The sequence below is a fragment of the Alligator mississippiensis genome, chromosome 7 (genome assembly GCF_030867095.1).
Source record: "Alligator mississippiensis isolate rAllMis1 chromosome 7, rAllMis1, whole genome shotgun sequence".
NCBI classification, from domain to species: Eukaryota; Metazoa; Chordata; order Crocodylia; family Alligatoridae; genus Alligator; species Alligator mississippiensis.
In genome coordinates this window covers 87,609,744-87,621,561 of record NC_081830.1, presented here as the reverse complement: position 1 = coordinate 87,621,561, position 11,818 = coordinate 87,609,744, and the positions used below count along the sequence as shown (strand labels likewise).

Sequence of the window (11,818 nt, the reverse complement as noted above, 5' to 3'; positions counted from 1 at the left end):
GTTGACTTGTGCTCTAAATAATGAACCGCTGCTTTTTTCCTGCTCATGAAGAAAAATAATGCAATTCTTCGTTATCTACATGTGCGTGCAAAGCCTTACGGCTCCTTGCACTCACTCGCATGGTGCTGGGTGCATTTCTTGAGGAAATGAAGACAGCCGGATGCTTGCAAATACTTCTGCCTTTCCTTGCATGCACAGGGGAGTGCCTTTTGTCTTGCCTGGGCTCGCTGCTGGGACTCGAGCCTTGCAGAGAGCCCGTAGAGGGCAGCATATTTTACATCCCTCACCTCCACTTGTTTCTGGAGGATTTCGCCTTTCTGCTTCTGTACTGCATGATGCTGTGTTGATGAATGCCTGGGGGACTGGTGGATGATAACAGGAGCACAGGAGAGGGATAAGAAGAAGGGAGATGACAAGAGACTATGCCTGTTTTAGTTTCCTTTTCGATAAATCCGTATCTCCACCCTTTACCCATACACACACACACACATATATAGATAGATAACTCTATCTATCTATCTATCTATCTATCTATCTATCTATCTATCTATCTACAAAGGCAACAAGAGATAAATGCAAGCTATCACAGTGGTGGGGCTGTTCCTGTGCCACCACGAAACAAGAGGCCAAAACCAAAGGGGATCGTAGTAGATAACGTGACCATTTGGGACAGAGTTAAATGCTCTCCAGATCTATACTACAACAACTTAAAAGACAGAAATCCATGCATTTTCCCTGACAATACACAACTCAACAGCTCCAGATCTAAAGTACCCTGCAATTTTGGGTTGCACTTGTGTGCGTGTGCACATAGTCGTTAGGGGCTGGACGGGACCTTGCAGGTGGTGGGGTCCAGCCCTCCCTGCACGTGGGCAGGAGAGGATCTTTGGGTGAATCTGGTCTCTTTTCTTAGACGAACCCGAAGGGCTACGCGCCTACACATCCAGCTCTGTTTGTCCAGGCAGATGCATCTCCCTCTAGACAGGCATCTATCTCCGGACAGATGAGGGATGCACAGGGGTGGGGATGCAAGAGGCATGAAGAAGAAGTGGGGAAGCTCATCCCTCCTCCTCCTGCTGCCTCCAGCTGTGTGCCCATGCCCCTTGGAGGCATGCCATGTGCCACCCTGGCTCTCAGGGGGCCAGGGGCAGAGCCCAGCCTGCCCAGGAGAGGGGGAAGGCTGGGCTGGGGGCTGGCATCCCTCTGCCCTGGCAGGGTGCCCGGGTGCAGGCTGCAGCATGCTGGCTGGTGGGCAGGGGGCTGGGCATCCCCAGGCTCTGCCTCCTTCCCCACCCCCCAAAAAACCTGGAGGTGGGCGCAAGGAGATGACGTCGGCTCCCTAACCTTTCAACTCCCCCAAAGTCCCTTGTTTTGAGTGTGGGTTTTTTGGGAAGCCCAACATGGCCGCTGTCTCGAGCTGTCTCAGGCCCCAGCTGGGGGCATTTGCAGGGCTGGCCCCTCTGCCAGGCGGCCGGGGGGTGCTCCGGGGCCGGGGGCAGGCGGGCAGGGCACGCCCGGCGGCGGGGACACCCGTGCACCTTGCACTGCAATGCAGTGCACTGCACGGGGCTTGCACAGCCGCGGGCTGCGGGCACGGGCTGCGCGCGGGGCGTCGCGGCACCCCGCCGCCGGGCTGCCCCGCCGCGCACCCCGCTGCAGGCGCCGCCCGGCCCGGGGCGAGCGGGCAAGGAGGGCCGGGCTCTCGCGGGAGGCTTGCAACCGGGGTTAGCCCTGAGGATCTGCAACCAGGGGGTTGTTCCTGAAGGTTTGCAGCTAGGGAGTTATTCCTGGAGGTTTGCAACTAGGGGGTTATCCCTGAAGATGTGCAGCCAGGGGGATCCCTGGAGGTTTGCAATTAGAGGGTTATCCCTGAAGATCTGCAACCAGGGGGGTTGTTTCTGGAGGTTTGCAACCAAGGGGGTATCCCTGAAGATGTGCAACCAAGGGGTTGTTCCTGGAGGTCTGCAGCTAGGGGGTTGTTCCTGAAGACGTGCAACCAAGGGGTTGTTCCTGGAGGTTTGCAATTAGGGGGTTATCCCTGAAGATGTGCAGCCAGGGGGTTCTCCCTGGAGGTTTGCAATTAGGGGGTTATTCCTGAAGATCTGCAACCCGGAGGGTTGTTCCTGGAGGTTTGCAACCAAGGGGTTATCCCTGAAGATCTGCAACCAGAGGGTTATCCCTGGACGTTTGCAACTAGGGGGTTATTCCTGAAGATGTGCAACCAGGGGGATTGTTCCTGGAGGTTTGCAACTAGGGGGTTATTCATGGAGGTTTGCAACCAAGGGGTTATCCATGAAGATGTGCAACCAGATTATCTCTGGACGTTTGCAATTAGGGGGTTATTCCTGAAGATTTGCAACCAGGGGGGTTGTTCCTGGAGGTTTGCAACTAGGGGGTTATGCCCGAAGATTTGCAACCAGGGGGGTTGTTCCTGGAGGTTTGCAACCAAGGGGTTATCCCTGAAGATGTGCAACTCAGGGGTTGTTCCTGAAGATGTGCAACCCTGGGGTTCTCCCTGGAGGTTTGCAACCAAGGGGTTATGCCCGAAGATTTGCAACCAGGAGAAGATCTGCAAGCAGAGGGGTTTACTCCTGGAGGTCTGCAGCCCCCTCTGCCATTGCCCAGCCGGGCTCAGGGGCACCCCCAGCCTGCCCTGCTCGGCGAGGTGCCTCCCCCGTGCCCGCCGCTGCCCGGAAGACTGCACTGCCCTGGATCAGTGCTCTTATTACGATGTCTGTCCTGGGTGGGGGGGTCCCTCCTCCTCCTCCCCGGGGCGAGCTGGTCTGGCAGCAAGCTCGCCTTTGCTTGCACGTCACAAGTTTGACAGCTTTGCACCAAATCAGATCGCGGGGCTGGCAGAGAGGTCCGAGGCGTCACCGGGAGCTCCTTTAGATTAGGACAAGCCTCCCCGGGCTGCCCCCCCTTCAGAGCCGGGGAGAGCTCGCCGGGGCTTTAAGGCACCGGTGCTGCTCGGACCTGCCGTGCAAGCTCGCCCCTGCGATGGTGAGTGCCCCGCGGAGCGAGGGGGTGCCCGGGGCGGCAGCACCAGGCTGCAGGAGCCGGTGCCCGGGCAATGGGTGGATGCACAGCCGCTGCAGGAGGCGGCCAGGACGGTGCTGCTCCTCGCCATCACCCGCAAGGGCTGCCCGCCCCGGGGAGGGAGGTGGGGAGAGCCCCCGCCCGGCTGCGAGATGCGGCTGGGCACACCTGCATGCCCCTGGCCCGGCATCCATCCATCCCTGCATCCCACCTGCGAGCGGGGCCGGGGAGGGGACCGGCGCCGGGGATGCTCGGTGCGTGATGCCCCCGCTCTCCCCTGCCCAGAGCACCGCGCTGCCCCGCCCGGAGCCGCCCCTCGCAGGGGGCCAGGCGGGCTCCTGCTCCTGCTCCTGCTGCCGCTCCAGCTCCAGCTCCAGCGCCTGCCCGTCAGCCGCCAGTGTTGATGTCTCCAAGGAGACCCGGGTTTCTTTCTGGGCTGCCGGTCTCCCGGACAACAGCGGCGAGGGACAGCCCGGCGGTAAGTCGGGATGCAGCCCCCGGCCCCGGCCCCGGCGGCTGCGGGACCAGGGAGCAGGTGCCTGCAGCTGGGGGCACCCCGGGGAGGGCAGGGGTGCGGGGTGCACCGGCTGGCACGATGCCTGGAGGGGGCAAGTGCCCCTGCTGCTCCCCCTGCAAGGGGTGCAATGCCAGGCTGGGGGGGTTGCTTGATCCCCCCTGCAAGGGGTGCAATGCCATGTGGGGGGCGTGTTGTTTGATCCCCCCGGAAGGGATGTAATGCCAGGCTTTGGGGGAGTTGCTTGAACCCCTCTGGAAGGGGTGCAATGCCATGTGGGGGGGGGGTGTTGTTTGATCCCCCCTGGAAGGGGTGCAGTGCCAGGCTGGGGGGGGGGGGGAGTTGCTTGAACCCCTCTGGAAGGGGTGCAATGCCATGTGGGGGGGGGTGTTGTTTGATCCCCCCTGGAAGAGGTGCAGTGCCAGGCTGGGGGGGAGGTTGCTTGAACCCCTCTGGAAGGGGTGCAATGCCATGTGGGGGGGTGTTGTTTGATCCCCCCTGGAAGGGGTGCAGTGCCAGGCTGGGGGGGGGGGAGTTGCTTGAACCCCTCTGGAAGGGGTGCAATGCCAGGCTTGGGGGGGGTGTTGTTTGAACCCCCCTGGAAGGGGTGCAATGCCAGGCTGGGGGGGGGGGGGGGTTGCTTGATCCCTCCTGGAAGGGATGCAATGCCAGGCTGGGGGGGGGTGGTGCTTGATCCCTCCTGGAAGGGGTGCAATTCCAGGCTTGGTTGGGGGGGGAGGTTGCTTGATCCCCTCTGGAAGGAGTGCAATTCCACGCTGGGAGGGGTGTTGCTTGATCTCCCCTGGAAGGGGCGCAATGCCAAGCTGGGGCGTGCTGCTTGATCCCTGGGAAATTTGGGGGTTGGGCAGGAGGGGCACAGCTTGTGAGCCAAAACAGCTGGGACTGTCCATGCTGGAGGCTTCAACACAGAGAGGAACGGGGGAAACCTGGTTGGACCCAGCTCACCATCCAGGGCAGCATCGTGCGGAGGGTGGATGCATTAGGCTGACTAGGGTCTAAGGGAGCCGGGAGGGACAGGCTGGGCACAGCTGGAAAGCGGCTGCTGTGAACATGCCACCTGGTAGGTCTCTGACCAGCCTGCCCTGATCCTCCTCAAGGCAGCCCGGCAGTCTGGATGTTAGCCTCTACTAGAGATGGGGAAAGGGAGATGGCTCAGGGTCATGGTGGAGAAGCAGTAGTGTCCAGACGGGAACCCAGGTGTCTGGACTCCCTGCCCGGCCCCTCTGCCTCGTAGGGTCTCTGCCAGGCTTACGTCGAAACATCCTTTCCTACTGACAGATCCAAGTGTCTGCCAGACAAAGAGGTCTTGGCCCCAACCAAGGGTGATTTCCAGATGTATTATTCAATGTTTCAAATGGCTGACACCTCGTTGCTGTGTAGCAAAACCCTTGCCTGCAGGAGCAAACCACAGGGTTTGAAATGCCCTCGATGATGGTTTCTGTATTGGTGTGGAAACTCAGGTTCCTGCGTTCATTGCTTTGATTTCTGTTCCCCCTCCCAGACCCGTTCTGTGATTTGGATTTTGCTGGTCAGGATGACGTGTGGCCAGGAGACCAGCTGTCCTCCCAGCTCTACAGAAACAAGCAGGTAACCTGTCCTATAATGCCCCCCTTCCCCGGGGCAGCACACCCCTTGCTTACAGGAGACAGGCCCCTGTGTCTGCTCCCGGACTGCATTTATACTCGCAGCAGGTTTGGGATTGACGTATCCATCAGCCTGCATTTCTCTTTGGCACAGGTGTGGAAAATGCTGGTAACACCAAGTCATTTTTTTTCCCTGCTCTCTCTCCATCTTCCTGAAATATTTGAATGGCTGCTCTCGACCTTTTGTAGACTCAGGGCACCCCTCGTTAGACTCGAGGCCTGCCTCGTCAGCACCAAGACCTCCCTCGGGAAATGCCGGCTCGGGGCATTGCATGCCTTTTTTGAGTGCAGAAAAATCACAGAGCAGTTTGTCTGCTGCAAATAACTTAGGAAGCCTGCAGCAGGCCAGCATGGTTTTGCCTCTCTGGTTTCCTATTGGAAATCTCTCGGTTGATCTTGTGAATTGGGTGGAAGTGTTCGCTGATCCTGGCTGAGGATCAGTGTCTTAGGAATGATACAAGGAATAATTCCCAAGGGATCATTGCACTGTCCGTGTCTCCAGCCCATCTACTTTACACCATCTCTGTCCAAAGAGATCTGAGGCATCGCTGGGAAATGCCTTAGGGTCTGATATTGTGCATATTTAAGCGTGTGACCCAGATGCCCCAGGTATCTCACATAGCAAAAGCTAATCACATTGGGGAAGAAACAGTCGCATTTCCTGTTTCTTTTTGGTTGATTCTTATAGGCAGTAAAATGGGCATTGGGTATGCCAGATAAGTATTTCCCCTTATAGCTCCTTATACCTGGCTCCATAATTCAAGGTGATCCTGACCCAAAATAAAATCTCGGCCCCACTGAAGTCAAGGGATGTTCGCCCATTGGTTTGATCAGTGCTAGGATTTTTCTCTAAAGTCAAGCATCTTCCCTCAACCTTTCCCTTTGTCTGTCTATTCAGCTTGTGAGCAACATGTGTCAGTGCCTGCCTCCTACCTGGCGTATGCACTGGATACTGGCTCTCAATGGGCCTCTGTATGAAACTCTAGTACAAAGAGTGACACTGGGATCTGCATTTTATTAACTGCACCCTCAGCCTCTCCTTTCTCCTCCGGCTGGGTCCAGGGCAGAGAGGCCGGGATCCAGAGGGAAGCTGAGGCTCTCTGGCATGCAGCAGAAGAACTGGCAGTCATGCATCATGACCGAGATAATCTGTGTATTTAAAGGGCTGTTTGCAGTTCATTCCCCTGCACACCTCTATTATGCTTCTGCGGTTACAGGTTTTCAGAGTAATCTTCTCAAGCACTTGGTAAAGAATAAGAGAAGTCAAAAGTGAGAACTGAACAGTCATGCCACGAAGAGGTGCCGGGACAAGGGGTTCTGGGGATTGTGTTCACAAAGCAAACACAAAAATCATCAAATCCTGGCAGGCCAATCCGAGCAGGGCAGTGGCTATTTGATTACAGAGTCAACACACCCCAGATGTGTGTATTCATTCGTCTCTGTATTTTGCAGCTTCAAGATACCTTGCTGCAGAAGGAAGAGGAACTTGCTAGGTTACATGAAGAAAATAACAACCTCCGACAATACCTGAATTCAGCTTTGATTAAGTGCTTGGAAGAGAAGGCCAAGGTATGGTGTTCACACCCGCTGTGAAAGCATGTGTAGAGAAAATGGAAATGCAGCACGCAGGTGAAATGCTTAATAGGTAAACGGGGTAACGGCCACAGGTAGATATAAAAACCTCTCCAACACTTGCAAAATGTCCAGAAGGGTGGTCATGTTCTAATGTGATCGTTGTTTCATGGTTTGCCTGGCTGTCGTAGACAGGACTAAGTCATGTTCCTGAGTTATGTTAAACCCTGAACTTAGAATCGTAGGAAATGAGGGTTGAAGGGACCTCGGGAGGTCACGTCAAGTCCAACCCCTGCTCCAAGCAGGACCAGCCCCATCTACATCATCCCAGACAAGCCTTTCTCGAGTTCGGCCTTAAAATCCTCCAAGGATGGAGACTCCACAACCCCTGTGGGTAACCTGCTCCTGCTTTTCACCACCCTCCTAATAGAGTTTTTCTTAATATCCAACCTCAACTTCCCTTGTTGCAGCTTGAGCCCATTGCTCCTTCTGTCATCTGCCCCCACTGAGACCAGCCCAGCTCCATCCTCTTTGCAGCCCCCCTGCAGGGAGGTGAAGCTGCTATTCAATCCCCCTCGGTCTTCTCTTCTGCAGACTCAATCAGCCCATTTCCCTCAGCCTCTCCTCACCAGTCCTGTCCCCCAGCCTCCCAACCATTTTTATTGGACTCCCCAATGTGCCCACATCCTTTCTGCAGCGGGGGCCCACAGCTGGACACAGGACTCCAGATGTGGCCTCCCCGGTGCTGAACAGAGGGGAAGAATCACTGCCCTCAATCTGCTGGCATCGCTCCTGCCAATGCACCCAGGATGCCGGTCGCCTTCTTGGCACCAAGGGCACACTGCTGGCTCCTGTCCAGCTTCTTGTCCCCTGTCCCCCCAGGTCCTTTTCTGCAGAGCTGCTGCCCAGCCCGTCACCCCCAGCCTGCACCGGTGCAGGGGGTTGCCCCCTCCTCAGTGCAGGACTTTGCACTTGTCCTTGTTGAACCGCATGGGATTTCTTTTGGCCCAATCCTCCAATGTGTCCAGGTCTCTCTGAATCCCAACCCTACCCTCCTGCACATCTACTGCTCCCCCCATTTGGGGTCATCTGCCGATTTGATTAGCGTGTACTCCATCCCATCTTTCAGATCATTAATAAAGATATTGAACTTTATCACCTCTAGTCCATGAGTCAAACAGGCTGAAAATTATTTGGGCCAAAACTTCCTTTGGAAAAACTGCAGATTCAGCAAAGCATAAATCTCAGCCAATTCCATCTGAGCGTTGCTGTTTTTTTGGGTTGAAATATTTCTTTATTAATTAACTAAACACAAAACGTTTCATTTAACTATTTTCAAAATTGCACATTTCCATTTTTTTCTTGAAACTTATTGCTTCACCATTTTCATAAACTTTATTTTTTTTAAATGCTCCCCCCACCCCTCCTTTTTTTTTTTAAATAAAAAGGCTCAAATCCAAAATGATTTTTTTTCCTTGGGTCATACAACATCTCTGTCTGTCCTGGATCAAGGTTTGTTTTGGGGGTTGATTGGTTGGTTTTCCCCCCACACTTGCCAGAGGACCAAAAACCCAATGATTTGCTCACTACGGTTTCCTAGAAGAAGAGTTCAGAAGTAATGATCTTCCTCTCCCCCAACACCTCTATCTGCTGATCAGTCCTTCCAGTGGCAGCAAGGATGTCTCTTTTTCCATCTCTGGAAGGCAAAGAAGCCTCTGTTCAGAGAGGAGACCCTGTTCCCAGCTCTGCCACAGACTATCCCGGGGACCTTAGTCAAGTCACTCAGCCCCCTCATGATGATTGAAGGTGGGCTATGCCCTGAGCCCTGACTCCATGCTTCCTCCAGCAACCCTGGCCCTCATGGGCACAGGAGCTGGGCTCCTTGCTGCCCCTCTAGGGCACGAGGGCGGGAGCTGGGGGTCTCTCGTGGGCAATCCCTATAATTTGTTGTAGGGAAAAGGAGCTGTTGGCTTCTCCCGTCCTTTCCCCTCTATAGGGGGAGACCCCTGAGGATGCCTGGCGATCTATGCTACCCCATCTGTTTCCATACAACCCAGGGTCATCCTAGGTGTCTTTCCCAACCTGTTGTCCAGACACTGCGGCAGGATTTGCTCTGAGCTCCCACGTGAAGACACAATCTCGGCTCCAGCCTTACCGTGCTCTGGTCTCTCAAGGCCGCAAGTTATTCCCAAAGGGAGCAATGCCCCCAGACGATCACAGCGGCACCTGCCTTGTCATGGAGAACGAGCTCTGGGTATAATTAGTCTTGAAACAAGCCTGATTAGTTTGTAACCTGCCTTGTCCTCCCATTCTCTTGTCTAGAAACTGCTCTCAGGCAGCAGCCAGAGGGACCATGCCATCTTCAGAGGCGGCAAGAGGAAGGTCAGGGAGAACGATTGCTTTGCCCCTCCAGAGTCTCCTCCGCTAGCAAAAGCCAGGAGAAACCTCTTCAGCGAGTTCACCGCTTGCGAAGAGTCCCCCCACCCTGCGGTGGACAGCTGGGTGCTACAGACCCTTGGATTAAAAGACATCGACACCATTGATGAGTCGGTATCAGCTAACTACAGTGCCCTGGCCAGCGAGCTGGGAAAGGACCCGTACTGCCCGCAGCCCGTGGAGGCCATGGATTACGACAGTGCAGAGGACCCAACAGCTCTGTACGGCTGCGAGCCTTTGACCCGCACCCCCAGCACGGCCAGCCCCTGCAAGGAGGTTACACCCTATCTCCCCCCTCTCTCCTCAGCCCCTTGCGCATCCTCCTCCGGGCATGGTGACGTGCCTTTCCCCGCCTACGGATTGCCCTATTTCTCCCAGGATGTGTCACGCAACAAAACCGAAGTGGCCTTTACCACGTCCGTGAGCCCCCACCGCAACGTGAAGACGCACACCTTCCAGCAAGGCCAGGCCTTCGTGCGCCGTGACGATGACGGGGGCTGGAAGTTCACGTGGGTGCCCAAGCAGTCCGAGTGACTGCACCGGCCGCTGGGGATGGGTTTACAGACACTGAGCCATCGCGACCAGCCCCGCTGGCGCTGGAGAGGGGCTGGGAGAACAGAAGCACTGCCCCTCCTACGGGCTTTTCTCTCGCTGCACCCCTCAGCTCGTTTCACCCCCCCGGCACGCTCCTGAGTGTGGCCAGAGCGGCTCCAGATTGCACTGGGAAGTGTCTAAACTCTCTGCCCGGGCTCTGACACATAAACAGTTCCTCCTAATCTGTTCTTTGCATCTGCAAACCCATCACTGCCATGCATCCCAACCCTCCTGCCACACTAGCCAACTCCTGCCATCTCGGAGCTGCTGGGCAGGATTGCACCCAGCCTCGCCTGCCTTGGACCCCTGGGAACCATCCCCTCCTGGACCTGATTGCATAGAGGTGGGACAGGAAGGGAACGTGGTCTCTGCTGTTGCCCTTTTGTGCCAGAGCTGGTTGGGACCAGGGATGGAGAAGAGGGGATAGTCGTGCTGGTGCTGGGTGCCTGGAAGTCCCCGTGGCTGCATATCTTGCCAAGCACCAAGGGGTCCACTAGCACATGCTCTAGCCCCTCGTTCTCATCCCTGCAATCACGTGCTTGTGAACACGGAGGGCACCTTATGAACCAGGAGGAACTCAGCCAACCTTGCAGGTTTTCTGCTCCAAATCAGCAACTCCTAGTGTTCCCTGCACTTTGTTTGTTGAAGCTGTTTTCACTGCGGGACCCACTGAGGCAAAACTGCTCCATCGCTTTCTCGCTGTCTCTGGATTTACAGGTGACGGGCCGGGTGCTCGGCTGTTGTCAAGCAATGTAACTCTACCACTGCCGGCCGAGGGGATGACCCGGTATATTGTTGGGAGAAATTACAGCTTGCAGAGAGATGAATTCAGAGCCACCTTTGCTAAGACAACAGATGAATCCCCTTGTGCTTGCAATAGTCTCTGTGATCATCAGCCCTCAGGCTGGGACTGACTTGCTCCCGGGCGCACTTGTTGGAGGTCTCAGTATTTTGCAGTTGGATACTGGACACCTTTGCTCACAAAAGCCACGTTTAGTTTTATCGGCAGAGCCGGTGCCTCCCTCTGGGCTACCCCAGACACTCACAGGTTGCACGTGACTTTTTTTTCCTGCTCCAGAAAACACTGTCTGGATCCGAAGCAGCATCAGCCTGAGGTTTTGTTTCCCAGAGACCCCTACTTATTGCAAAAGCTAGTCGGCTTTCGGCTTTTCTTTTGTTCTCTCCTCTCCGTGGGAGATGTTTCCTCTGACGTTGGGGACAGTGTCCTCTAGTGGTTGAAGCCATTACCTGGGACTGAGGATTTTCTCTAGGCCCTTACCTATCTCCCAGGGGTGTTCCAGGGGTAAATGCATTACTGCCTGCAAAACTGCTTTAAAATCCTGGGACAGAGGGTGCTAGAGAAGCTGACGGCACTGTTTGCAATAGTTAGAACAAGATGAAGTCGGCTGATATGAAGTAAACTTACAGACATCCAATGTTTTGCTTAACCTTTGCTTGCTAATTGACTTCAGCTCATCTTTTGGTGTTCAAGTCTTAATCGAATTGAAAACCAAGGGACAGACCCGGTGATTCCTACTCTCCCAAGGAGGTCTATTTGCATCTGTGACCACGATTTGAGGAAAGATTCTTTATGAAAGGGTCCTTCCGGTTGCTTATTTTCCTATAAAGCCTAGGTCTAATTTTATTTTACATAGTTAAGGATTAAAATCCATTTTTTCTACTCCAAGCATCCTCTTGTGCCTTAGACTCTCAGTATTGGAGCTTCTGCGTCAGGAGCTAAACTAATTCTTTGTACAATATTTAAATAAACTGATCTGTATTTGTATGTAACTTATTCTGGAGGGTTAGGGTAGGCGTTCTGTGCACAGAACAAGAGTTTAAATGCATTTAGCAGAGGCAGTAGTTTAACCCAGTGCAATAATGCATGCGAATTAAAACCAAACCAATGGATGTTTGGCCAGTTTCAGGTGGAGCAGAATCAAAACCACTGGTAGCAAATTTTCTGCTTTGCTATATTTTAAATGAAAGCAGGATGAGG

General features: G+C 54.8%; 1 protein-coding gene across 2 annotated transcripts; it reads left to right on the top strand.

Moving 5' to 3' along the window:
* The first annotated feature begins 1,371 nt into the window (after positions 1–1,371).
* On the top strand, positions 1,372–11,605 carry GMNC (geminin coiled-coil domain containing). 2 transcript variants are annotated; one of them, XM_019499067.2, is made up of 5 exons: positions 1,372–3,003; positions 3,325–3,517; positions 5,076–5,161; positions 6,670–6,786; positions 9,112–11,605. In XM_019499067.2, the coding sequence occupies exons 1-5, from the start codon at positions 3,001–3,003 to the stop codon at positions 9,757–9,759; spliced, it is 1,047 nt and encodes a 348-aa protein (XP_019354612.1). In that variant the 5' UTR covers positions 1,372–3,000; the 3' UTR covers positions 9,760–11,605. The 2 variants fall into 2 exon arrangements, with proteins under 2 accessions (XP_019354612.1, XP_006268853.2); XM_006268791.4 differs by having other exon boundaries at positions 1,372–3,517.
* The last annotated feature ends 213 nt before the right edge of the window (positions 11,606–11,818 follow it).

Excerpts from the sequence above, each read along its gene's own strand:
- GMNC (XM_006268791.4), top strand. The coding sequence starts at position 3,001 with ATGGTGAGTGCCCCGCGGAGCGAGGGGGTGCCCGGGGCGGCAGCACCA. Across the intron at positions 5,162-6,669 it reads AGCTCTACAGAAACAAGCAG|CTTCAAGATACCTTGCTGCA; the intron begins GTAACCTGTCCT and ends TGTATTTTGCAG. Across the intron at positions 6,787-9,111 it reads GCTTGGAAGAGAAGGCCAAG|AAACTGCTCTCAGGCAGCAG; the intron begins GTATGGTGTTCA and ends TCTCTTGTCTAG.